We start from the raw sequence: 27,968 nt of genomic DNA on the forward strand, positions 1-27,968 counted from the left end.
AAGTATTACCCGGTTTCCCCGAAAATAAGACACTGTCTTATATTTTTTTTTTGCCCTGAAAAAAGCACAATGTCTTATTTTCAGGGGGTGTCTTATTCTCGAGGAGACATGGTTTGGGGGTAAGTTTACCCCCCACAAAAAGTAGACCCACCCCCCCCATCCCAGGATCGTCATACTTACCAGCCCAGGGCGTCTGTATGGCTCCCAGATCCTCCTGTGATCTCCCATCAGGTACGTTGCATGCCTCTCCTGCGTCTGGCTGACATCAGATTACACAAGCACACACACGCACACACACACACACACACACACTTCTCCCTGTGATCTCCCTGCAGCTGTGCTCCCCTGCGTCTGGCTGACATCAGATCTCACACACACACACACACATCAGATCACACTCACTCACACACAAACACACACCCACCCCACGATCCCAGCAGCTGTGCTGCACGCCGTGCTCCTCTGCCTCCTGCCGACACTCACAGATCCAATCGCTTACGTTCACACAGTCACACATCAGACAGTATACACTGTGAGGTAGCACGGTCGGCTGCGCAGCAGAAGACACGGGATCCAGGCATTAAGGTTCACAGCACACGGTTTAATGTCCAAAACAAAAGTCCACAACAATATACATGTGCCTCTCCAGCAGAGAGCTCAGGAAGTTCTGTTCACTCCCTCACACCCGGCACACCTGCTCTCGTTCCTGTTTCCATTTAACCCTTCCTTCAGCCTGTAGGGAAACAGCATTAACCCTGGAGTGGATTTACTTTCTATCATGGAGGGAGCACAGCCGGGGCGAGACATACCGGCCGTCATAGATAACCCCGGTCACAGTCTCACATACCCCCCCCCCCTCAGTTCAATCGTGCGGGGTTGAACTCTCGCCATCAAACACGGGCCGCGGGACAAGGCATCGGCGTTGCCCTGCAACCCACCGGCCCTATGTTCAACCGTAAACCGGAAGTTCTGCAGAGAAAGGAACCACCGGGTAACCCGGGCATTCCGTTCCTTGGCGGACCTCATCCAGACCAGTGGAGAGTGATCCGCCACCAAGCGAAACTGCCGTCCCAGCAGGTAATAGCGTAGAGACTCCAAGGCCCACTTGATCGCCAGGCACTCCTTCTCCACTACGCTATAATTCCGCTCGGGAGGGGTGAGCTTCCTACTTAAGAAGGTGACGGGGTGTTCCTCCCCCTGAACCACCTGAGACAACACTGCCCCCAGGCCGACCTCTGAGGCGTCAGTCTGTACTATGAACTCCTTCCGGAAATCAGGGTGTACAAGAACGGGCTGTCCGCACAGGACCTCCTTCAGGGCCCGGAAGGAGTCCTCAGCCTGCGGAGTCCAGCGCACCATGACGGACTTCTTGCCTTTGAGAAGGTCCGTCAAGGGGGCTGATAGTCCCGCAAAATCCTTTACAAACCTCCTGTAGTACCCCACGATACCTAGGAAGGCCCTAACCTGCTTCGTGGTCAGGGGTCTAGGCCACTTCTGGATCGCCTCAACCTTGTTAATTTGGGGCTTAATCACTCCTTGGCCTATCACGTAGCCCAAGTAGCGGGCTTCCGTGAGTCCCAATGCACATTTCTTGAGATTGGCTGTCAATCCGGCTGTTCGAAGCGCATCCACCACCGCTTGTACCTGTTCCAAGTGGGTCTGCCAATCGGAGCTGTAAATAATGATGTCATCAAGGTACGCTGATGCATACGCCTGGTGGGGTTCCAGCACTAAGTCCATCAACCTCTGGAACGTGGCCGGAGCGCCATGTAATCCAAAAGGCAAGACAACATAGTGGAAGAGACCCTCCGGCGTAACAAAAGCGGTTTTCTCCTTGGCGGACTCCATCAGTGGGACCTGCCAGTACCCCTTGGTCAGGTCGAGCGTGGTAAAATATCGCGCCTGTCCCAACCTATCAATCAGCTCATCCACCCGGGGCATGGGGTAGAGATCGAACTTGGATATTTCGTTCAATCTCCTAAAGTCATTGCAGAACCTTAAGGAGCCATCGGGTTTTGGTATTAGGACAATCGGACTAGCCCATTCACTCCGGGATTTTTCGATGACCCCCAGGCGTAGCATTGTCTTCACTTCATCTGATATGGCTTGTCTTCGAGCCTCCGGTACCCGGTATGACTTCAGGCGTACCTTCAGGTGGGGCTCGGTGACAATATCATGTCGTATCAGACTGGTCCTACCGGGCAGCTCGGAGAAGACATCGGGGTTCTGCTGAACCAACCGTCTGGCCTCTCGCCTCTGAGTCTTGGTGAGGGCTTCTCCAATCCTTACTTCCGGTTCATCCTCTCCGGAGGTCGCTGGAGCCGGAGGTGGACGACCCGAAGAGGAGGGAGATGGGGAAAAACAGCCATCAGGCTTTCCCGTTCCTGCCAAGGTTTTAATAAGTTGACATGGTATATTTGTTCAGGTTTCCGCCTACCGGGCTGCAATACTTTATAGTTGACCACCCCGACTCTTTCCTTTATCTCGTAGGGGCCTTGCCACTGAGCCAGGAATTTACTCTCCGCCGTGGGGATTAATACCAACACCCGATCCCCGGGTTTAAAGGTCCGCACGGTGGCTTGTCTATTGTAGCGGCCGCTTTGCGCGGCCTGAGCCTCCTGTAAATGCTCCTTCACAATTGGCATGACCGCGCTTATGCGGTTCTGCATACCTAAAATGTGTTCGATCACACTTTTATGGGGGGTGGGCTCTTGCTCCCATGTTTCCTTTGCCAGGTCCAACAATCCCCGGGGATGTCGCCCGTATAACAATTCAAAAGGCGAAAACCCCGTGGATGCCTGTGGCACCTCACGGATGGCAAACATCAAATAGGGAAGCATCATATCTCAGTCTTTCCCGTCTTTTGAAATTACCCTTTTGAGCATGGTTTTCAGGGTTTTATTGAAACCCTCGACTAAACCGTCCGTTTGAGGATGATACACAGACGTACGCAACTGCTTGATCTGGAGTAGCCGGCATAGCTCTTTGGTCATTTTAGACATGAATGGGGTCCCCTGATCCGTAAGGATCTCCTTGGGCAACCCCACCCGGCAGAACACAGCAAACAACTCCCGAGCTATAAGCTTTGCTGCAGTATGTCTGAGAGGTATCGCCTCGGGGTACCGGGTGGCATAGTCAACGATCACTAGGATGTGTTGGTGCCCTCGAGCGGACTTTACGAGGGGCCCCACCAGATCCATCCCTATCCGTTCAAAAGGGACTTCTATAATGGGTAACGGTACCAACGGACTGCGAAAATGGGTCAGGGGTGCGGTAAGCTGACACTCCGGGCAGGTTTCGCAGAACCGTTTTACCTCTCCAAAGACCCCGGGCCAATAGAACCTTTGCAATATTCGCTCCTGCGTTTTCTTGACCCCTAGGTGGCCACTCATCAGGTGTTTATGAGCCAAGTCGAGGACCCGCCGGCGATGCGGCTGGGGCACTACTAACTGCTCTACCTCCACGCCCCGTATTTCATCTACCCGGTAGAGTAAATCCTGCTTAAGAGCGAAATGGGGGTACCTTACCTGGGCACCGGGCAGCTGTGCCACCCCGTCAATTACTGTCACCCGACTCCGGGCATGTATTAATGTAGGGTCCTGGAGTTGGGCTGTCCCAAACGTATCCGGGGACACCTCCAACTCCGGGATGGGTTCGACCGTCTCAGCCTCTCCTGCCAATACCTCTAGGGGCGACCTATCGGGTTCACATTCTGTCCCTATCATGGGGACCCCTACGGCAGGTGTTCCGGATTCAGGATTGTAGGGCTCAGGTCCCGGACTGACCAATATCTGAGGAGACTTAGGGGGTCCCTTCCATAAAGTCCAAAAATAGGGCAGATCCCTTCCTAGGATCACGTCATAGGGAAGAGTGTTAAGAAGTCCCACCTCATGTTGCACCTGACCGCAAGGTGCTGTGATGGTGACAATCCCCGTGGGATAGTCTCGGCGGTCCCCATGTATGCAAACCACCCCCACGGTACGTCCTGTGGCCTTTACTTTAGCCCTCAAGGTGGATCGCACCAGGGTCACTAAGCTTCCGGAATGCAACAATCCTGTAACCGGACATCCATTCACCTGTATTTGGCACAAGTGGGGCTCAGTCTCTGGGGAGACCAGGTCAGCGGTACACACCACCTGAGCATACATTGAACCCCGCCGGGTAACCCCACAATCCATGGGCTCCGTGGTGAGTGGACACTGGGCTTCCATATGTCCCACCCGCTGGCACCGCCAACATCTAATGGGGACGGAAACCCCCTTGACGGGTTGTCGTTTAGGGTACAGAACCTTCCGGACCTCAGGAATGGTGGGCGCGGCCTCAGACAGGACAGTAGGGGACTCCTGCACCGTTGTCAGCGGTGGGTCCTTGGTCCTAGGCTTGGAGGGGCCGGACCGACGAGCGGTACGCAAAGTCTCAGTGTCCCGTATCAAGTCCTGCGTAGCCACATGCCGCTCTACCAGGGACACTAATTGGTCCAGGGTACTCGGGTCACCCTGTCCTACCCACCATTGAACGGTGACGGGTAAAGTGCGCACAAAACGATCCACTACTACCCTTTCCACCATTTGCGCCGGGCTCAGAGTGTCAGGCTGCAACCACTTTTTTACAAGATGCAACAAGTCATAGGCCTGGGAGCGTACGGGTTTGGCTTCCTCATAGAACCACTGATTTACCCGCTGAGCCCGTACATAGGTATTCACCCCCAACCGAGCCAGTATTTCGGCTTTCAGGGTCACATAGTCAATGGCGTCCTCGGTACAGAGGTCCAGGTACGCTTTTTGGGGTTCCCCCGTCAGATAGGGTGACAATACCTCAGCCCACTGGGGGGTCGGCAGCTTTTCCCGCTCGGCCACCCGCTCAAACACCGCCAGGAACGCTTCCACATCATCACCCGGGGTCATCTTTTGCAACGCTTGTCTCACCGCTTTCCGGACGCTGCCGTCGTCACCCGGTCCCTGGGTTGTTGCTGCTGGTCCGGCACGGATCGACTTGGCCAGGAGAACCATCTGTTCTTGGTGCCTTTTTTCCTGCGCTTGTAAGGATTGCTGCTGACGTGCATTGGTCTGATCCAGCTGTTCTTGGTGCCTTTTTTCCTGCGCTTGTAAGGATTGCTGCTGACGTTCCAACGCCCGGAGCAGGTGTGCATTGGTCTGTTGCTGCTGTGCATTAGCCTGTTGCTGCTGTGCATTAGCCTCTTGTAGCTGTGCATTAGTCTGTTGCTGCTGCCTTAGTATGTCCTCCATGGCGTTGCCGGGTTTGGGCTGTAGTATAGCCGCTCGAATCCAGGACATGTGCTGCTGGGTCACCAGGGATGGATGCTACACCTCACCGGCTGTCATGCCCGCCGATTCTTCACCATATGTGAGGTAGCACGGTCGGCTGCGCAGCAGAAGACACGGGATCCAGGCATTAAGGTTCACAGCACACGGTTTAATGTCCAAAACAAAAGTCCACAACAATATACATGTGCCTCTCCAGCAGAGAGCTCAGGAAGTTCTGTTCACTCCCTCACACCCGGCACACCTGCTCTCGTTCCTGTTTCCATTTAACCCTTCCTTCAGCCTGTAGGGAAACAGCATTAACCCTGGAGTGGATTTACTTTCTATCATGGAGGGAGCACAGCCGGGGCGAGACATACCGGCCGTCATAGATAACCCCGGTCACAGTCTCACAACACACACACATCTGATCGCATACACTCACACCCCACTTCTCCCTGTGCCCTCCGGTGTGCAGTCCCAGCAGCTGTGCTGCACGCCGTGCTCCTCTGCCTTCTGCCGACACTCACAGATCCGATCGCATACACTCACACACACATCAGAACACACGCACACATCAGACAGCATACACGCACACATCTGATCGCATACACTCACACACACACTGACGATATCACACATACGCGCTCACACACTCACAACATCCGGAGATACCACATGCTTCCGGCCATGTGATCCTCCGGCAGGTCCTGGAAGGTCACTGCACGCACAGTATAGCCGCCGAGAAGTAAGTGATATCACTGGATGTTGTGAGTATGTGGATGCGATCTGATGTGTGTGTGAGGTGTGTGTGAGAGTGAGTGTGATCTGATGTGTGTGTGAGGTGTGTGTGAGAGTGAGTGTGATCTGATGTGTGTGTGTCTGTTTTTATGTGCGTATGTGTGTGTGTGTGTGTGTTCCGCCACTGCAGGACCTTGATCCGCTCACCTACTTGCGGTCGGCGTCTGGTGAGTATGATCGGGGGTCTTCTTTCTTCTGTCTTCTCTCTTCTGGGGGTGCCCGCTGCCTATAATGAAGTGTCCTGCAGTATCTTTAACTCTTTCACCGCTGCATGACACTTCATTATTGACCGCAGCTATGTCTTATTTTCAGGGGATGTCTTATATTAAAGCTTCCCTGAAAACTCCTGGGATGTCTTATTTTCGGGGGATGTCTTATTTTCGGGGAAACACGGTAACTTAAAGGGGATGAATAATATTGCACGCCCCAATTTTTAGTTTATTATTTTTTTCAAAAGTTTAAAATAAACAATAAATTTCGTTTAAACTTCACAATTGTGTCCACTTGTTGTTGATTCTTCACCATAGCATAACATTTTTATCTTTATGTTTGAAGCCTGAAATGTGGGGAAAGATTGAAAAATTCCAGGGAGCCGAATACTTTCGCAAGGCACTGTATATGTGTACTTCTATGCTTTATCTGGGTAACATTCTAATAAGAAAAATCTCAACTGATCATTCTTTTCATTTGTTTTAGTGCATATCATAATTGCTAAAAATTGTGAAAAGGGAGAAAAGTAAATATACATACTTACAGAATAAAATGAAATAATCCCCCTGAAACTGTGTCTTGGAATAAGGTGCTGGCTCGTGTTCTCATTAGCACTGGGACCTAGAAACAGTAAATCATAATTTCTATAAAGTCATTAATTAATCTCATCTAACACTCACTCATTTTAGATCATAATAGGGGTTGTCTTTGCTTCCTCTTTCTTTTTTTTTTTCATTTTTCATTTTATTTTTATTTTTCTATTTTTTCATTTTTATATTATTTTTCATTATCATTGTTCATTTTTTTTCATTTATCATTTTTTATCTTCATTTTTTGTCCCCACTAGTCATCACATTTTTTTTCATTTTTTCATATTTATTGTTCCACACATTCCCTTTTCCATGCTTCATTCACTGCTTCACAGCGTTTTTCCCCCCTTCTTCTCTCTTCTTTTTCCAATTTTTTTCTTTTTCTCCCCCTTCTCTTTTCTTTCTTTTTCTTCTTTTTTCCCTTCTTCTTTCTTTCCTTTTTTTTTTCCTTTTTTTTTCCTCCTTTTTTCCCCCTTTTTTTTTCCTCCCTTTCTCCTTTTTTTCCTTTTTTTTTCTTCTCTTCTCTATTTTTCCTTTTTTTCTGCTGTCAACATTCAGAACTTTATCCACCTTCTCACGTGCCCATGAGTCACGAGGAGGATGATGACGTCATTAGTGAATACGTGGCGTTCTTCCAACATACATATGCGAGCGATTGGCCTCTTTTTCGCTATAGTATTCTCTGCACATTTGTCCTGAGGAAGAGGACGGATATGTCCTTGAAACGCGTAGACCGATGACTAAGAAAGGGTCACAACCAGGTGAAGTGTAAGAGGCACAAAGAACTTGTCCTCGCAGTGAATATCAGCCTCTACAACAGTGCTGGCTAAGCACCAAAATCATATTAACTCACACATAAGTTGTCCTATACTAACAATCTTTCTCTTTCATTTGTCTGTGTACCTAGGCTGCAGAATGCTAACACTTTGTAATATACTGCCTGTAAACATTCTGCACCATTTCCTAGATACACTACTTAGTCATGTGACCGGCTCTCTCCTAATTCTGGAGGAACTGCTCACACCCCGACTAGTATTTTCATGTCTGTCAAAGACTGGTCATTACATTACAACTGAAGCCACACCCAGTTACTGCCAGCCCCACCCCTGAAACCACGCCCAGTTACTGCCAGACCTACCTCCCGCCTCCTGATGCAGCTAGCAGTGGAAGGACTTCTCTGATTGGATGAAACAGACCAATCAGCTGTTTGCTGAATTGAATGGTGGAAATTAAAGCTGAAAGCTTCTTTCTGCACCTTTAAGGCTGCTTTCACACAACATTTTCTTAGCATGCGTCATGAACGTTTTTTTGCAGCAGAAGCGGATCCTGTTTTTGCAAAGAAAAACGCATGTGTTATTTTGCAGGATCCTGTCACTTTAAGTTTATGGGCAGGCATTGGAGTCATGTGATCGGGAGTGAGGGGAACTGAACGTGAAAGACTGGGAGCCGACATCTGACAGCTGCAGAGGCTCGTAACCAAGGTAAACATAGGGTAACTTGCTTGGATACCCGATATTTACATTGGTTACGAGCGTCTGCAGCTGCTAGGAGCCGGCTGCCTGCTCCCTGCACACGTAACCAAGATAAACATCGGGTAACTAAGACCGCGGTTACCCAATGTTTACCTTGGTTATGAGCGTCCTCCGCTTTCAGGCGGGGGAGAGTGGAGTGAGAGGGGGAGGGAGAGAGAGAGAGGGAGAGAGAAACTGATCACACCAGGCTGGTTTCTGGGCATGCTCAGTAGAGCAAGCAGGATCCTGTCTATCAGCATGCCAGTGTTCACATGCGTTTGCATGCAGTATAGTCAGGATCCAGCAATTTGCAGTATTTGGACACAGCTCAAAAACGCTACAAGTAGCGTTTTTGAAAAAAGTTAAAAAACTGCAAGTCGCTGGATCCTCACTATAACGCAGGTGAACGCAGGTGAACGCTGGCATGTTGACGCGAGTCCATTGCAAATGCATTGAAATGAAAACGCATTTGCACTGGATCCGTTTTTGCATTAAAAAAAACGTTCATGACGGATGTTAAAAAAACGTAGTGTGAAAGCCGCCTAAGTCTGGGGAAAGACTAAAGATCCTGCCAGGATCTTTTGGTCACATGAAACAATTATGTGACTGGAAGAAAGAAATAAGAAGGTGTAACACCCACTCCTTTCCTGACACCCCAGGAAAGAAAAGGCTTCTACATAGGTGAGAATAATGTGCTGTGTGTTTATCTATTATCTATCTGTTTATGTTTCTATTATCTATTTATCTATTATCTATTTAGCTTAGAGTCGAGTCAGGCAGTCTCTGTGACCTGCAATAGCTGAAGAGCGGTAAACCTAAGGCCCCATCACACATAACGAGATCGCTAACGAGATCGTTGCCGAGTCACAATTTCTGTTACGTAGCAACGATCTCACCAGCGATCTCGTTATGTGTGACACCTACCAGCGATCAGGCCCCTGCTGTGAGATCTCTAGTCGTTGCCGAATGGTCCGGACCATGTTCTTCAAAGGCGATGTCCTGCTGGGCAGGACGCATCGCTGTGTTTGACACCTACCAACAACCTTCTAACAGGGTCCCATAGCCCGCCGAGATCGTTATACAGGTCGCTCATCGTTACTGCGTCGTTGGTAAGGTCTGACTGTGTGACATCTCTCCAGCGACCTCCCAGCGACTAACCTAGCGATCTTTATCAGGTCGTATCGTTGTTGGGATCGCTGGTAAGTCGTTGTGTGTGACTAGGCCTTTACTGATGTCACCGCTCTTCAGAGGAGCCGGGGCTTGAGCAGCATGACCTAGGATTGCCTGTAGGGAAAATCTATGGCGTGCCAGAATAATGCTCTATAAGCTTTATCCATTGGATTCGCTGGACTATGTCGGACCAGAGTGGGATTTTTTTTTATAAAATAAAGTAATAAATGAGGGAAAGTGTGTGGAAGTTTTTAGTTCAATAAACTATTTTTGTGGGTTTTTTTCTTTTTACTTATGGAGTTAGTAATGGGGGTGTCTGATAGATGCCTCTGCATTACTAATTAATTCATTTTCCTTTTCCTTCTCTAGCCCTTATAAAGAAGTCAGGAATGACACGAAAAGAGGCAGAAATTTAGATTAGGATCCAGTTTACAGTTATACCTTGGCGTGGTAACTGGGCTCAAGTAAACTTATACAATTTTATTTGCAAAGTAACTCATTTTTTCCACCAAAAATATTTTTTCATGTTTTCTTTGCAGTAATGCATTTTCACATTCCAATGTTCACTGTTATGATTCGGTAACCGTGAAGGATTACAGAAATTCCCATTGGTGAAAAAACACCAAGAAACAGGAGTAGTTGAAACCTGGGCTGACCATAATCCTCTATCAGACAACACTAGAAGTAGCCGTGGAGCATTCCTAAAAACCTATATGCCATGTCACAGCCTGAGAAACTAGCTACGCCTCACAGAAAAAAATGAGGAAATCTACCTTGCCTCAGAGTAGTCCCAAAGGAGTAGGTAGCCCCCCACATACAAAGATTACGGGGATATAGGAAAACACAATATTCAGACAGGAAAAATAGATCTAGCAAAGGCGAAGCCCCACTAACTTGATACAAAGAAAAAGAAAGGAACGGATTGTGGTCAGTACAAAATCCCTATAGAAAAATACCAAACTCCTAATAGTAAAAATGGCCCTGGAGGTCATACGACCTCACCCCCACTATACCAAGTACTCCTGTAAATAATGGGAGAACAAAATACAAAAAAAGGACACAAAAATACAAAACAGTAAATAATCAAAATAGACAGGGATAAAATCCCTTTTCCTGCAGGAGAGCTAGCACAGGGGAAACCCCCATGCTCACAACACAATAGAAACAAAACTTCACCTGCAAGTAAACAGATACAAAGCAAAACGAGGAAAAACAACACCCTAAGGTGTACACCAGGAAGCAAGGCAAAAACTGAACACTTATCTGCAGAAGTCTTGCTCGGGGTTACAGAGAAGGACAAAGCTCCAAGCTGAACAGAGACTGAGGAATATAAAATTATAACCGGTGCCTGCAGGGCAAAAAGAGCTCTCCTATATAGACCAGACTTGTCTGCAATAGGACTTCCCCAATTCCCAATTAACGCCGACACCTGTCTGAGTCACAAGCTCAGATTCAGCTCCACTACTATTCATGGCCACCAGAGGGAGCTTCAGAACAGCACCCACACAGACGACCTTCACACCAGTTTACCCTATACATCAATTTGCTTTTTCTCCTTCCCTCTATTTGAGTGCAACTGCTATTTTTGATAATGTATGCTATGTTCAGTTTGCACCAGTTCAGACTATAATATTAGAAGTGCTGGCAATTCTTGTATTTTATTTTTCTAAATGAAACTGCAGCAAGGGGACAAGGGTTTTCCAAAATCAGAAAACCCTAGAACAGTATGCAGTAAGCTCCCTCTGGTGGTGGTGGCAGGCAGTGGGAATTTCTGAATTCAGCTCTCTTGCTAAGCAGGGGATTTGGAGCTCTGTATCAGGATATATAAATATATTTCTGAAAATAAATTGGCACAGAGTTTCATGCCTAAACCTGGTGTAACAAATCCTGGAATTTACAACAAAGAAAATAATAAAAATGTCATTACCTCCAAGAGAAACATCACCAATGCCCCAATCACTGAGATAGTTTCACCAAATAATCTTAGCTCATCCATGGGTGTGTTGTAAGATTCCTAAAAATAAAAAAGTGCAATTTGGTGAAAAGAAAACATTACATATTTTCTTCCCATTCTGCCTATTTCCCTTGAATTAATTGCTGATGGACCTTGTTGATTGTTTTCTCTTTCTTTGTTTTTTATGTTTACATTCTAAACTTTTAAATTTCAGAGTGTCGAGACTTTCTCACCAGAAGGTTCATCTGTTTGAGGACGGTAATATCCCGAGGATTTGTTGACCGGTTTCTTAGAGGCTTAAGAGGTCGATTAGCACAGCACAGGGAGACACAGGTCATATATAAAACATAGAATGCAGCCAGAAGCAAGAAATATGGCCGCCCAAACCTCCGCCACTTCTCATCGATAAGCTCCTTTACAGGAGACACGTCTAGAATTCGATGTGCCTAGAAACAAAAAAAATCCAAAAAGAAGTTTCTACATAGTTACCCTTATGCCTAAATATCTTCATTTTAAGTAATTGCAAACAGAATATTTTACAAAATCATACTAATAAAGTAAAAAAAATACCCTAAAAGGGATAAATGTCAAAAAATATAAATTAACATTCAAAGAATATATATAAAAATTTACTAAGAAAGTATTTTTTTATGTAGAGCAGTTACCTCAGTCTTACGAGAGGTGGCAATGAGATGGAGAACAGAACATGGAGTTCCCCAGGAGTCAATCTCGGTCATGTCGTACAGGGTGTACGTTGTTGGACCCATTGACCGCAACGTCCGGGCTCCCTTTTTGAGGAGATGCTGGAACATCTATAGAGAGAAGTCAATAAGTACAAATAGGGTAGTTTTCACCAAAATATATCCTCAAGGCTGGGATAACATTGTTCACTTTTGTTGCCCTGATGATCTCAGTGCATTGGATACTATCGGTGGGAGCAGGAGCCTATTGACTTAGTGTGGTCAATCAGGTTCCTTCGTAGTTTCCACTGTTTTGAAAAGAAGCAGGTACTTATTTGTTCCTCTGCCCAAAAAGCCAACACAGTCTCTAAACTAAGCCTCTGAAGTAGTGTTAACAGAAGCTTACATAGGAGTAATTAGTCCAATTTTACATTTGTTTGGGATGTATCATGAGTCTGTTATGGACTAATGTGACCCCAGGGGATTTGGGATCAGAAGGTCACAGCGTTTAGTTGATTGCAGATCCTCTTTAGTGCCTCCTCATCATTTATCCTGAGTAGGAGCTTATTTAATTCCATTTGGTGCTGAATGGGTTAAGGTTCCTTTCTGTCCGGTTGTGATTGACATGTAGATGTTTATCTTAGCTGCAGCCACTCCCTTTCTCTACATAAACCTACTACTTACTCTCTCCTATGTTGGCTATAGTTCTTTCTATGCTGACCTGTGAAGAGCTAGCTCTGGAGGAAGCTGTGGTTATCTTTCCAGTGGAGAAGAGTTAGGCCAGGGCCACACGGGGCACTAGTGTGATGCTCGCATGACACTCGGCTCACGCTGGCAGCACAGCAGGGGTCGAGTTGTCATGCGAGTATCCCTCCGACTGAGGTCCGACTGTGCGAGCGGACCTCAGCTGCAGGGGGCGGGCCAGCACTGAGGAGGGGCGGGCCGACACTGAGAAGGGGCGGGCCAGCGCTGCGGAGGAGTGGGCCGGCATTGAGGAGGGGTGGGCCAGCGCTGCGGAGGGGTGGGCCGGCACTAAGGAGGGGAGGGAGGGATTTCTCTCCCTCTCTCCTCCGTAGCCGGCTATTGCGATTCTCGCTCTGCACGCGCGGTACACCAGTGTACCGCGAGTGCAGTGCAATTTTTCTCTCACCCCATTCACTTGAATGGGTGCGAAAGAAAAGAGTCTCACATTACAATCGCATCATGCTGCGATTGTTTTCTCGGTCCGATTGGGGCTGAGAAAACAATCACTCATGGGTGCTGACACATAGGCTAATATTGGTCCGAGTGGAATGCGATGTTTTATTGCACTCCACTCGCACCGATTTTCTCGCCGTGTGGCTTAGACCTTAGCATTTTTGTTGCATCTGCCTCCCTTGGTTGTCCCCCTTCCTTCATGTTGTCTTTATATTAGTAGTAAGAGTAGTGTCTTGATGGCCTGCGCATTAGTCAGGGCTAGTCCAGGGTCAGTAAGGACCTAGGCATGTGATCGCCCACGGGGGAAGGACCCATCTAGGGATGATTGGGACCTCAGGGATAAGCCATAGGTGTTAGGTGGTGGCCGGTCTCCCTATCGTCAGGGTCTTCCTTTTACATCTTCTCTGGTTTACCCCTCCTCTTGTGCCACACGTCAAGCGTTCCCTCTCTCCAGCATCACAGGAGGCTCCACCACAAATTCTGTCATATCTGATGAACTGTTCTTCTCTGTAAAATTATGGACACCACAACTCTACTTTGACAAATCCTATCGCAGGTCAATAAGTTTCTTCTGAAACAATCTGGCAATTAATGGATCCACCACCGTGTTATGATTTCCATTACAAGCAGATCAATAGTGTTTTTCAGAATAATTATCCACTTTTTTCATCCTACTATCTCTTACCACAACATTTCCTTCAGCTGCAGCCATCTTAAAAGGGGTGAGACCTTGATTATTCATTACTTGGTCCAAACGAGGGCCAGTCGGCTCAAAGTCCAGTGAGAGGAGTAAGTCATACATTTGGCAAAACATAGGCTTATTAGGCTGAAGGGTCAGGATGTGAAGGGCGGTATTTCCTACAAGAAGGATTGGTCATTAGTGAGAACATCAACACAGGTTTGCTACTTGGATAGGTGGTATGGAGAGTTTGACTCTTACCCCAGCAGTCCTGAGCGTGCAGGTTTGCCCCATTTTGCACAAGTAACTTGACTATTTCTTTGTTTCCTACACAAGCAGCGAAACTTACAATATGTTCCCCTAAGGAGAAGAATACAAGATATATAAAATTATGCTACATATACAGAAGCTGTAACTATGTAAAGAGCTTGTCTTCTGAAATCTAAGGCTTCATGATGATGCAAGAACACCTACAATGCACAGAAAAATTGTGACAAAATCGAAACGTTCAATGGTTTACCATGCAAAAAATTATTCTCCCGAGTCATGACTAGTGGATAAATCACAATATAGTTGATATTTATTGTGTTGAGTATTAGGTCACTTGTGGCCCATTGTGGCTACAGATATTCTATGATTTTACCACAACCCACAGGTAGAAAGGAGTGAATTTCCAGATATTGGTTTTGGGCAAATTTCCCACCGATTCGATTCTAACTAAATTGGTCTGAATCGAAAGTGCTCGAATTGAAATTTATGATAATGACTGGTCTCTTAAAACCACAAAGGGCAATAAATAGAGGGAAGAGAAAGAGTTAAAAAAAATAAGACTAAAAAACATATTATACTCACCTGTCTTAGACCCTCATATGACACTTTATGCCACCGCAGCTCCCAGCCATCACAGTCCTCTCTGCAGGTCCTTGGTTCTTCTAGGGGTCAAAGCACATCATTGATGAAGAACAACACAGCTCGGAACATGGTGAGTTGTGGTGGCATAGCCAGTGTAAAAAGTCAGGTGAGGGTCTATGACAGGTGAGTATGATTTGTTTTTTCATGTCAACCACTTTTTGACCCTCAAAATAATCCTGAAAGTGTCTTCCAGTTGGATTCAGGCAAACAAAATCCTTAATATTTTTGGGGTGGATTCACTCATCTCTACTGGTAGACAATGCTATTTTATCATAAACCCTAGCCTAAAATGAAGAAATGTACCCTTGAGTCCCCTTGTGTTAGGCCATTTTTATTACAGCTCCTACTTTCTCACCTCAAATGGCGATCAGCTTTAATCGGTGGAGTATAGTAGCAGTAGGTGCTCCATTTCCCTGTGGCACCATCACAAAACAAATTATTACACAGTGAAGACCCAAAGTAATGGACAATATTGGTTCTCCACTCTGGTCAAGAGACGATGACCCTCCTCTAATCATACCGAATTGCTCAACAGGGTTCTTGAATATATAAGGAAGAGATGGAGCAAACAGATTTGGATCCTTGTCCTGTTTAAGCTCCTGAGCAGTCACCTTGTTTGCCATGGCATGCATGGCTATAACTGTATTGATGAAGATTATAGTTATTTATCTGTTCCTAGATCCAGGACCAGGTTTTGCTTCCATCTGCAATAGCCAGCTCCCTCTTTATATGTCTGTACCAGGCCAGGAAGCACTAATGATTTCATCATCCTAAGGTTTTAAAGGTCAGCTTAGGTGGCCACCCACTGTCTGAGTATTCATTAGGTTCAGCACTCTGTTACCACATGCTTTTCCTAGCATTGACTTTATCTTCCACTTGGCTCCATTCGTTATCTTCCCAGCTACTCCTGACTGCAATCTAGGAGCCAGCTGTTACTTGTAAACACAGCTCAGCTGTGTCAAGTTATGTTAACAACCTCTCTGCTATCCTGATGATGTCCATATTTGCTATTCTGCTATACCTGTGAGTAACCACATTCCTGTAAGCAAGTAAACAGTTTGTGTATACATATCTGCTATTTCTGTGTGTAACTGCATCTCTGCAAGCAAGTATCCAGGTTGCTCATACATATATACACATATATATATATATATATATATATATATATATATATATATATATATATATATATATATATATATATATATATATATCTGCTACTTATGTGAGTAACCTTATCCCTGAAAACAAGTAACTAGTTTGCTTCTATAAATCTGCTATTTCTGTGTGTAACTGCTGCATCTCTGCAATCAAGTTACCAGTTTGCTTATACATATCTGCTATTTATGTGTATAACTGCATCTCTGCAAGCAATTTACCAATTTGCTCATGCATATCTGCTATTTCTTTGTGTAACTGCATCTCTGCAAGCAAGTTAACAGTTTGCTTTTACATCTCTATTATTCCTGTTTATATTTGCACTTTCACAAGGATATTACCAGTAACCCTTTACTCCTGTGTCATTCCTATGTGTAACTGTCCATTTCCCACGTGAGCCCATAACAATTTCTATATCCCACTATGTGTAATATTTGAAATGAGCATCACATTAGAGTATCTTTTGTGCAGATAGTGAAGAAACAGGAGGATACTTGGACATTTTTTCTCAGAGCTATAAAGAAACCAGCAGAGTTATTTAAAGTATGGGTACAACAATCATTATACCAAAATAGAACAGGCTGTTGGGTTTTTGGGTGAAGAAACTGCCGGTGGCTCTTGGAGAAGACACATCCGCCCCTCGGTGTAAGAGCATCTTGATGAAATTCATATTTTGATTGACAGTTGCAATGTGAAGAGCTGTCTGTCCTGTAGAAAAGACAGCAAGCAATGGAGATTAGGAGGAGAATGTTACCGGAAGCTCAAAATACTGCGAATTCAATGGATGTGAGATATGTGCAGATGGCTTTAATCTTTTGCTTTTTTCATTAGCCACCTCTATGGTCTTGAATCTGGAATCACTCGACCACTAGTACAGTCCACAGTGAATATCTGCATTTCAGTGTATAGTCAATAGGTTCATGGCTGCCATGACTGCTCATCATTGGAGAAAGGGACGGAATATATTGGGTAGATCTGTACACCTCTGTTTTCTTACTTTGAGAAATAGCTAATGACTTCTGCCTATAAGTTTAAGAAATCAGTAGGATTCTTAAGACCTGGACCCCCAGAGATAAAAACTACTACGGTAGTTATTCTATCAATCTTTTATTCTTTTAAATGTAGTTACCCTGTGAACGATTTATTTAGGGGAAGGGGGGATTATAGTGTTAAAAAAAAAAAAATCTGAGGTCTATTTCCTAATTTGCATTTTTTTAAGTCTTGTGATATTCCGTGACTTTTTTTTTTTTTTCAACCAAATTCAAATTGATGCAATTGGTTCATGAATTTTTCACAAAATAAAAAAATTGCTCTTTATTTTTGTCTAACATTTTTGCAACTCTTTAGAGCAAACATTTACCTGTTCCTCCAAAATATTGCAATATTTGCACAAAAATAATTCAGGCATATATACATTTACTTCAATAGGGAAAGTGGAAAACATCTGAGCAAAAAACAAAGTTTTTCAAAAGTCAATTAATCAATCAGCCAAAAATTATCTATAAACCCCAAGCCCTGGCCACAATAAGGAAAATACAAAGGGAACACATTTAAAATAGACTTTAAAAATGGTGCAAATTAAAAGAAAAATAAAGTGCAAATGATAAACAAGCACAAAACACCAAAAAAAGATTAAAAAAAAAAGGTGCAAATGCAATAAAGAATCCAGCCCTGTGTGAATAATAAGTCAATTTTCTCAATACTACATTCTTTTTTGCAAATCTATTAAAGCTGCAAATTCCAATTAAATGGCATCATTTATAAATCTGTTAGTTTTATGTGAAACGGGAATTAGACTAAAAAAATGTATTCTGTACTCCACATATTATTTACATTCATTGCCTTGTATATCAGCCTCTTAGCGAAATAGTGAATATTTTGTGAAGCCCAGACCTTGGTAGATCTCAGAAGTCATGGGAAGGTTCAGCAGGTACGGAGCCTCGGTGAGGAGAATTTCTGCCACTTCCAGGTTGTCATATAAAGCCGCCATATGCAGGGCTGTTTCTCCTATAGCGCCTATCACAATAAAGGACAACGATATTTGGTGAAGTCTTGGTAATCCACCAGTGTGTTTTGTTCTTAGTAAGCATGTGTGACCACCACTCCTATAGTCAGTGAATGAAATGATAGTGAGCATGTGCGAGCACCACTCCTATAGACAGTGAATGGAGTGATAGTGAGCATGTGCGACCACCACTCCTATAGACAGTGAGTGGAGTAATAGTGAGCATGTGCGACCACCACTCCTATAGACAGTGAATGGAGTGATAGTGAGCATGTGCGACCACCACTCCTATAGGCAGTGAATGGAGTGATAGTGAGCATGTGCGACCACCACTCCTATAGACAGTGAGTGGAGTGATAGTTAGCATGTGCGACCACCGCTCCTCTAGACAGTGAATGGAGTGAAAGTGAGCGTGTGCGACCACCACTCCTATAGACAGTGAATGGAGAGATAGTGAGCATCTGTGACCACCACTCCTATAGACAGTGAATGGAGTGATAGTGAGAATGTGTGTCCACCGCTCCTTTTGACAGTGAATGGAGTGATAGTGAGCATGATCGACCACCGCTCCTATAGACAGTGAATGGAGTGATAGTGAACATGTGCGACCACCACTCCTATAGACAGTGAATGGAGTGATAGTGAGCATGTGCGATCACCACTCCTACATACAGTGAATGGAGTGATAGTGAGTATGTGCGACCACCACTCGTACATACAGTGAATGCAGTGATAGTGAGCATGTGCGACCACCACTCCTATAGACAGTGAATGGAGTGATAGTGAGCGTGTGTGACCACCACTCCTATAGACAGTGAATGGAGTGATAGTGAGCATGTGCAACCACTCCTATAGACAGTGAATGGAGTGATAGTGAGCATATGTGACCACCACTCCTATAAACAGTGAATGGAGTGATAGTGAGCATGTGCGATCACCACTCCTACATACAGTGAATGGAGTGATAGTGAGCATGTGCGACCACCACTCGTACATACAGTGAATGCAGTGATAGTGAGCATGTGCGACCACCACTCCTATAGACAGTGAATGGAGTGATAGTGAGCGTGTGTGACCACCACTCCTATAGACAGTGAATGGAGTGATAGTGAGCATGTGCAACCACTCCTATAGACAGTGAATGGAGTGATAGTGAGCATGTGTGACCACCACTCCTATAGACAGTGAATGGAGTGATAGTGAGCATGTGCAACCACTCCTATAGGCAGTGAATGGAGTGATAGTGAGCATGTGCAACCACCACTCCTATAGACAGTGAATGGAGTGATAGTGAGCATGTGCGACCACCACTCCTATAGACAGTGAATGGAGTGATAGTGAGCATGTGCAACCACTGCTATAGGCAGTGAATGGAGTGATAGTGAGCATGTGCAACCACCACTCCTATAGACAGTGAATGGAGTGATAGTGAGCATGTGCGACCACCACTCCTATAGACAGTGAATGGAGTGATAGTGAGCATGTGCAACCACCACTCCTATAGACAGTGAATGGAGTGATAGTGAGCATGTGCAACCACCACTCCTATAGACAGTGAATGGAGTGATAGTGAGCATGTGCAACCACCACTCCTATAGACAGTGAATGGAGTGATAGTGAGCATGTGCGACCACCACTCCTATAGGCAGTGATTAGTAGTATCTATAGATTAGTACATGTGAAGCGTCATCTCTTGCCTCGCTGGAAGGGATCACATTTGTCTAATGACAGGATCTCCCTCAGAAGCTCCACGTTATTCATTTTTGCAGCTTCAAGGATCGGCATCTCCTTGATCCTAAAATGGCAAAATATAGTAAATAAGGCAGTAAAGAGGGTCACACAGAGGGGTAACTGCACCCCACAGTAAAATATATCAGACCGGCCCTGGACCATTAATAATACCAGTGTCTTCTGATATGACGAGGGGGGGGGGAGACCCTTAGACACTTCCGAGGCCCCAGTGCGACTGATCCAAGGGCCAAATTTGTCCTAAACTGTCAAGATATTTTAAAGTTGATAATTTATGATATCAATGAATGAATTACACAGATCCCTAATATTTATCAAAATGGCAGATGTGGCATTAATTATTTGCTCCAAGTCAAAAGACACATTAACACGACAGGCCAGATTTATCCAAACTTTAGTGCTCATAGCAACCAATTACAGCGCAGCTTTCATTTTACCAGTGCTGTTTTCAAAATGAAAGCTGAACTCTGATTGGTTGCTATGGGCAACAGACATTTTTGATTACTGAGGCCTACTCTTCCTTGAGCCACCCATTTTTGGTACAAATGACAACTATAATTTTCAATTAATAAAAGATAGACGAGACCTAATATATTTGGGCCATTTTGACTCCTCTAGGCCTCCCTTCCTTGAGGCCTTGTTACTTAGAGGAATATTTTTTGGTGTGGTATGACCATATCAGAGGACGGGGTTTGAATTTGTGAAAGTAATAATAAATCTTCCCCATTGTGTCTTATATAAAAGGTACGGGGGATTTCCATTCAGCGAGCACTATCAGGACGCTCACTGAACCCCTTCATTGAAAGATACCTTCTTTGCTGCCGCAGGTCTGTGTTAATGTCCGGTTCCTTCATATCTAAGCAGTAATGTTCATGTTTGGATTCCTTTCTCATGTTTCTGTCATATCTGAAATATTGCAAAAAAAAAAATTAAAAAAAATCATAAATTATAAATGAAAAGCCTCAATGTTTTTATCATTTTAAGAAATCAGTATTTAAACGAGAAAATATGAAAAAAAAAAAACAAAACAAAAAACCCTGCGCTTCCTAGAGTAAAAAATAAATAAAATTAAATAATGTAAAAAATGATAATCAGACTGAATTCATAAACTGCATTCAGTGACCATATTTGAAAGTTTTTGAAGACTATGCAAATGCATGTTCACAGTTACACTACTTTTTTCATATAGTTGAACTTGTAAAAAAATTTGTATTGTATTATATTGAATTTTTGGCTTATATTTTCCTAATGAAATCTGTGAACATCAGTGATGAACAAGCACTGCCATGCTTGGGTCCTCGTAACTAGTGATGAGCGGGCACTACCATGCTCAGGTGCTCTGTACTCATAACTAGTGATGAGCGGGCACTACCATGCTCAGGTGCTCTGTACTCGTAACTAGTGATGAACGAGCACTACCATGCTCGGGTGCTCAGTACTCGTAACTAGTGATGAGCGGGCACTACCATGCTCGGGTGCTCAGTACTCGTAACTAGTGATGAGCGGGCACTACCATGCTCAGGTGCTCAGTACTCGTAACTAGTGATGAGCGGGCACTACCATGCTCGGGTGCTCTGTACTTGTAACTAGTGATGAGTGAGCACTACCATGCTCGGGTGCTCAGTACTTGTAACTAGTGATGAGTGAGCACTACCATGCTCGGGTGCTCAGTACTTGTAACTAGTGATGAGTGAGCACAACCATGCTCGTGTGCTCTGTACTCGTAACTAGTGATGAGTGAGCACAACCATGCTCGTGTGCTCAGTACTCATAACTAGTGATGAGCGGGCACTACCATGCTCATGTGCTCAGTACTCATAACTAGTGATGAGTGAGCACTACCATGCTCATGTGCTCTGTACTCGTAACTAGTGATGAGCGAGCACTACCATGCTCGGGTGCTCGGTACTAGTAACTAGTGATGAGCGGGCACTACCATGCTCGTGTGCTCAGTACTCGTAACTAGTGATGAGTGAGCACTACCATGCTCGGGTGCTCGGTACTCGTAACTAGTGATGAGCGAGCACTACCATGCTCGGGTGCTCAGTACTCGTAACTAGTGATGAGTGAGCACTACCATGCTCGGGTGCTCAGTACTCGTAACTAGTGATGAGTGAGCACTACCATGCTCGGATGCTCGGTACTCGTAACTAGTGATGAGCGAGCACTTCCATGCTCGTGTGCTCAGTACTCGTAACTAGTGATGAGCGGGCACTACCATGCTCGGGTGCTCAGTAGTCGTAACTAGTGATGAGTGAGCACTACCATGCTCGTGTGCTCAGTACTTGTAACTAGTGATGAGCGGGCACTACCATACTCGTGTGCTCAGTACTCGTAACTAGTGATGAGTGAGCACTACCATGCTCGGGTGCTCTGTACTCGTAACTAGTGATGAGCGGGCACTACCATGCTCGTGTGGCACCCCAGGACCTGGTCGCCACAACAGCATTGCCCCTCCAAAGGGTTAATGCTGAGCCTGGAGGTCTATTGGCCAGTAAGTTTAACATCCAACGCAGTTCTCCCTCCGGCCAGCAGGGGGAGCTCTGAACCTGGAATTCCAAGGAGAATTCCTTAAGTCTGACCTGAGGGAGGAAGTAGCAGTCAGTCTGTAGAGAGAAGTGATAGCAAGCAGACGCAGAGTGTGCTGTCCTGTGGATCTGGGGCCTGGAGCTAGAGTAGCTTGGCCCAGGGAAGCAGGAGTAGCAGAGAGGCAGAGAAGAGACTCGGACATCGGAGTCTGTGGCCACCAGGGCTTAAAATCCTCCCTGGTAGCCGAATCCGAAGGGCAGGAGAGCTGCAAGCACCTGGCCCATAAACAGCCCGAAGGTACAGCTGCTTCATCAGGGCCCGGTGTGGACTCCAGCAGAGAAGCACCAGAGAGGGCCTGCGCAGCCTACCACAGAGGGAAAGGGACGTACCACAGGTCCCAGCAGCAAAGAGGGCCATTGCTAGATCCAGAGAAGCAGGGTCCTATAATAGTAAAGAAAAGAACAGGAGTAGGCCTCATACTCAGCTGGCCAAAAAGATCACCCCAAGTACTTCCAGGCCGACCGGATTCCCTCCACCACCTGTGACGGTCTCCCAGGACTGGACTGTTCTTAAAGTAAAAGAGGAGAAGGTAAAGAGACTGTTGTTTGTGCCTGGTTCTTTCATTGCCTGTCAGCCCTGCACCGTGTTAGCCACACAACACCATAGACTTTCACGAGCACCAACAGTGTCCCCGGGGCACCGCTCCACCTGTGGGGAGCAGTACCACCATTGCTGCCATATCATCACTCCGGAGGCTTCACACAGCAGCGGCAGCTTATTAGCCGCAAACCACAGGTGGCGTCACGAAACACAAACTTTATTCACCCCAAGTCACCAGCCACATTTAATTGACACCCACCAGGGCCACGGAGTCGGGCCCCGCCACCACTGACGATCCCCGGACTAGTCCGGCCCGGGTGTCCCATAGCCCTGGGGTGGGCGAGTCACTCGTGTGCTCAGTACTCGTAACTAGTGATGAGCGGGCACTACCATGCTCGGGTGCTCTGTACTGGTAACTAGTGATGAGCGGGCACTACCATGCTCGTGTGCTCAGTACTCGTAACTAGTGATGAGCGGGCACTACCATGCTCAGGTGCTCAGTACTGGTAACTAGTGATGAGCGGGCACTACCATGCTCGTGTGCTCAGTACTCGTAACTAGTGATGAGTGGGCACTACCATGCTCGTGTGCTCAGTACTCGTAACTAGTGATGAGCGGGCACTACCATGCTCGTGTGCTCAGTACTCGTAACTAGTGATGAATGAGCACTACCATGCTCGGGTGCTCAGTACTGGTAACTAGTGATGAGCGGGCACTACCATGCTCGGGTGCTCAGTACTGGTAACTAGTGATGAGCGGGCACTACCATGCTCGGGTGCTCAGTACTCGTAACTAGTGATGAGCGGGCACTACCATGCTCGGGTGCTCAGTACTGGTAACTAGTGATGAGCGGGCACTACCATGCTCGGGTGCTCAGTACTGGTAACTAGTGATGAGTGGGCACTACCATGCTCGGGTGCTCAGTACTTGTAACTAGTGATGAGTGAGCACTACCATGCTCGGGTGCTCAGTACTGGTAACTAGTGATGAGCGGGCACTGCCATGCTCAGGTGCTCAGTACTGGTAACTAGTGATGAGCGGGCACTACCATGCTCAGGTGCTCAGTACTGGTAACTAGTGATGATGAGCGGGCACTACCATGCTCAGGTGCTCAGTACTCGTAACTAGTGATGAGCGGGCACTACCATGCTCAGGTGCTCAGTACTGGTAACTAGTGATGAGCGGGCACTACCATGCTCGGGTGCTCAGTACTGGTAACTAGTGATGAGCGGGCACTACCATGCTCAGGTGCTCAGTACTGGTAACTAGTGATGAGCGGGCACTACCATGCTCGGGTGCTCAGTACTGGTAACTAGTGATGAGCGGGCACTACCATGCTCGGGTGCTCGGTACTGGTAACTAGTGATGAGCGGGCACTACCATGCTCAGGTACTCTGCACTCAGAACAAGCAGGTCTGATGCTCCCACGGGATCAACTCGAGTACCTAGAATAATGGAAGTCAATGGGAAACTCATGCATTGTTCTGGAAAAATGTTCGAGTTTCCCATTGACTTCCATTATACTTGGTACTCGAGTCGAGCCCATCCAATCTGCCTGTTCTGCGTACGCAGCACTTGAGCATGGTAGTGCTCGCTCATCACTTGTGGACATACATCCTGAGATTTACTATGCAACACTTTTAACACAAATCACCGTCATGAACAACCCGATGGCAGCTGTTGTGCTCGTGCTATTCACAGCGGAAGCCGACTGCAAAATGAAGCTGAGCTCCCACTTTATGTGCTGGGACCAGAGCTAGCAATCTAACCTCACCTGCTGCTGTCTGGAGTGACTACGGCATGTGCGGCATTTGGAAGGAAGAAATAATTTATAAAGCGAAGAATCTTAGAAAAAGATGTTTTTTTTTCCAGGGAGTGATTTACTTTTAGCAAAAGTAGTAAAAGCAACATAAACCACATAAATTTGGTAATTACATTATCATATCCTAAAGAATGATGTTACATGTTTACTACTGACTGGTGAACAGTGTTTAATTAAAAAAAACAAAAAAACATTCAAATTGCTGATATTTTCCTCATTCAACCTTCCAAAAAATTGCAATAAAAGTGCTACAAGTCACATGCCACGAAAAGATCGAATATGGCAGCATAATACAAATGACTTATTTTCAGTGTATTTATTTACCTACAAGAGTGAAATAAAAAAAGCTAATAAAACTATATGTATTTGGTATAGTCCACAGCGTGAAGGTCACAATTCATTTGTGCAGTGGATATATAGCTTAAAAGTAAAAACATCAAAAAGAATTAGCAGAATTACTGGGGTTTTTTTTACAATAAAGAGTTAATAAATTTAGGTAATAAGTTAAATGTAGATTAAAATGATTCCACAGACAAATGCAACTTATTCCCCAAAAATATTCAGCCTTCATACAGCCACATAGACTGAAAAAAAAAACACTAGATAATTCATGGAGTACGACAGTTTTGAAAAAAAAATATAATATATAAATAAATAATAAAAATAAATAAATATATATATTTATATATGTACAGCATAATCAACAGGACCAAATTATGTCTAGTGGTTAATGGTAACCAGAATAGGATTGATCAAATTCGTAATTTTTCATTTTTGAGCCCAAAATTTGGGTTTACAGATTTTAATTACCATACATATTCATATCAATCCATAAATGTAATTAGTAAAGTCTATTATACTTTAGTAAATATATAAATGAAATATATTTTAGATTAATTGGTTTTGGCTTTCATTATTTTTAATTATTAATATTATATTTTTTAAATATCTATATGAAATACATTTTAAATTAATTCTTTTTAGCTTTCATTATTTTAATTATTAATATTATATATTTTTTTAATATCTATATGAAATATATTTTAAATAATTGTTTTTGGCTTTCATTATTTTTAATTATTAATATTATATTTTTTAAATATCTATATGAAATACATTTTAAATTAATTCTTTTTGGCTTTCATTATTTTAATTATTAATATTATAGATTTTTTTAATATCTATATGAAATATATTTTAAATTAATTGTTGTTGGCTTTCATTATTTTCATTTATTACTGTTATATTTTTTAAATATCTATATGAAATACATTTTAAATTAATTCTTTTTGGCTTTCATTATTTTAATTATTAATATTATATATTTTTTTAATATCTATATGAAATATATTTTAAATTAATTGTTTTTGGCTTTCATTATTTTTAATTATTAATATTATATTTTTTTAATATCTATATGAAATACATTTTAAATTACTTCTTTTTGGCTTTCATTATTTTAATTATTAATATTATATATTTTTTTAATATCTATATGAAATATATTTTAAATTAATTGTTTTTGGCTTTCATTATTTTTAATTATTAATATTATATTTTTTTTAATATCTATATGAAATATATTTTAAATTAATTGTTTTTGGCTTTCATTATTTTCATTTATTACTGTTATATTATTTAAATATCTATATGAAATACATTTTAAATTAATTGTTTTTGGCTTTCATTATTTTAATTATTAATATTATATATTTTTTTAATATCTATATGAAATATATTTTAAATTAATTGTTTTTGGCTTTCATTATTTTCATTTATTACTGTTATATTTTTTAAATATCTATATGAAATACATTTTAAATTAATTGTTTTTGGCTTTCATTATTTTTAATTATTACCATTATATTTTTTTAAAATATTTATATGAAATACATTTTAAATTGCTTTTGGGTTTATTTTCGATTATTAATGAGGTGTACAGGACGACTGAATAGTTATAAATATTCTTTAATTTCAAAAAAATTGTGATACATTGATAATATATAAATTTTAGAAATATATAATTTAGCATTTCTAATATTTATAAAATGGAAAAGCAAAAAGTATATATTTTTATATTCAATGGTCCTGAGTTATTTATTCAGAATTGGTATGGTGGTAAATCATCATTTGCACAAAATTCTGACCACAATTGATGATATAATTTAATTCCTTTAATTCTGGAATTAATTCTGCTACTCACCTCTCATTTCTTGACTGACCTCACATGCCGTTTGCTTTTCCATCAGCTTTGTCTTTAGTTTGCAATGCCAAGCGAGCCATAGAGTGCAGATTTGGTGCAGACATTGCTACTTTGGGTCCTTCTGCGCCATGTGGTGACAGTCATCCGACCTCCGCGTCTTCTAGAATCAGACTTACTTCTGTCTTGGCAGATGATGATTTTTCGAGATGGGATAGGGGAGGGGGAAGTGTTGATTATCTAGATCCTGTAGAGGAATGTGGTGAGACCTGTTCGGGAACTTGGGTCACGCTCAGAACATGACACACTGTTCCAAATACACATACAACATAAACTCATTGATCTAGACTAAAAGTGGTCAGAGACCTACAGAGCTGTACCACTATCTTTATATTGACGACTTATTATTGGGATTGGTGGGGGACTGACACCCGGTGTCGGCACCCGGATGCTAGCAGCTATGAAGCTTAACCGCACAGCTCCATCAATGGTTTATTGACCATTGCCGGACACTGCAGATCCACCCTTAGGCCTCCTTCACATGTCCGTGTCTCCGGTACGTGTTTGGTCCGGAGACACGGGCACACGTAGACCCATTAAAATCAATGGGTCTGCGCTCATGTGCGTGTTTTGCCATGGACCGTGTGTCCGTGTGGGGCATATGTGTGCCCCACACGTAGACATGTCAATTTTTCTCCGGCATCACGGGTGTCACATGACTGCACACGCACCACACGAATGTGATCCATGTGACACGCACTGGAGAAAACACACGTGCCTGTGAAATAAAAAGAATTTCTATAATCACCTTCTCCAGCGCTGCTGTCACTTGCTTCCGACTCCGCTCATTATGCTCATGAATATTCACTCCACCGCGGGCCGGCGGCAGCAGCAGCGTTGAGTCGGCAGGACCAGAAACCGTAGATCAGCACCACGGACA

The 27,968-nt window shown here is 44.1% G+C and overlaps 1 protein-coding gene across 1 annotated transcript in view; it reads right to left on the reverse strand.

Annotated features, from left to right (window-relative positions):
* LOC142313214 (transient receptor potential cation channel subfamily V member 6-like) overlaps positions 1-27,192 on the reverse strand; it is a 61,768-nt gene extending 34,576 nt beyond the window's left edge. Inside the window, exons 1-11 of the mRNA XM_075352196.1 lie at positions 27,032-27,192; positions 20,688-20,783; positions 19,826-19,923; positions 18,017-18,139; positions 16,691-16,831; positions 14,315-14,413; positions 14,060-14,232; positions 12,163-12,309; positions 11,731-11,943; positions 11,471-11,557; positions 6,817-6,893 (exon numbers count right to left, since the gene is read on the reverse strand). Of these exons, the coding sequence (XP_075208311.1) occupies positions 6,817-6,893; positions 11,471-11,557; positions 11,731-11,943; positions 12,163-12,309; positions 14,060-14,232; positions 14,315-14,413; positions 16,691-16,831; positions 18,017-18,139; positions 19,826-19,923; positions 20,688-20,770 (1,241 nt within the window). The 5' untranslated portion in view covers positions 20,771-20,783; positions 27,032-27,192. The remainder of the gene's footprint in view (positions 1-6,816; positions 6,894-11,470; positions 11,558-11,730; positions 11,944-12,162; positions 12,310-14,059; positions 14,233-14,314; positions 14,414-16,690; positions 16,832-18,016; positions 18,140-19,825; positions 19,924-20,687; positions 20,784-27,031) is intronic.
* Between the last annotated feature and the right edge of the window lie 776 nt (positions 27,193-27,968).

Source organism: Anomaloglossus baeobatrachus, chromosome 5 (genome assembly GCF_048569485.1).
Source record: "Anomaloglossus baeobatrachus isolate aAnoBae1 chromosome 5, aAnoBae1.hap1, whole genome shotgun sequence".
NCBI classification, from domain to species: domain Eukaryota; kingdom Metazoa; phylum Chordata; class Amphibia; order Anura; family Aromobatidae; genus Anomaloglossus; species Anomaloglossus baeobatrachus.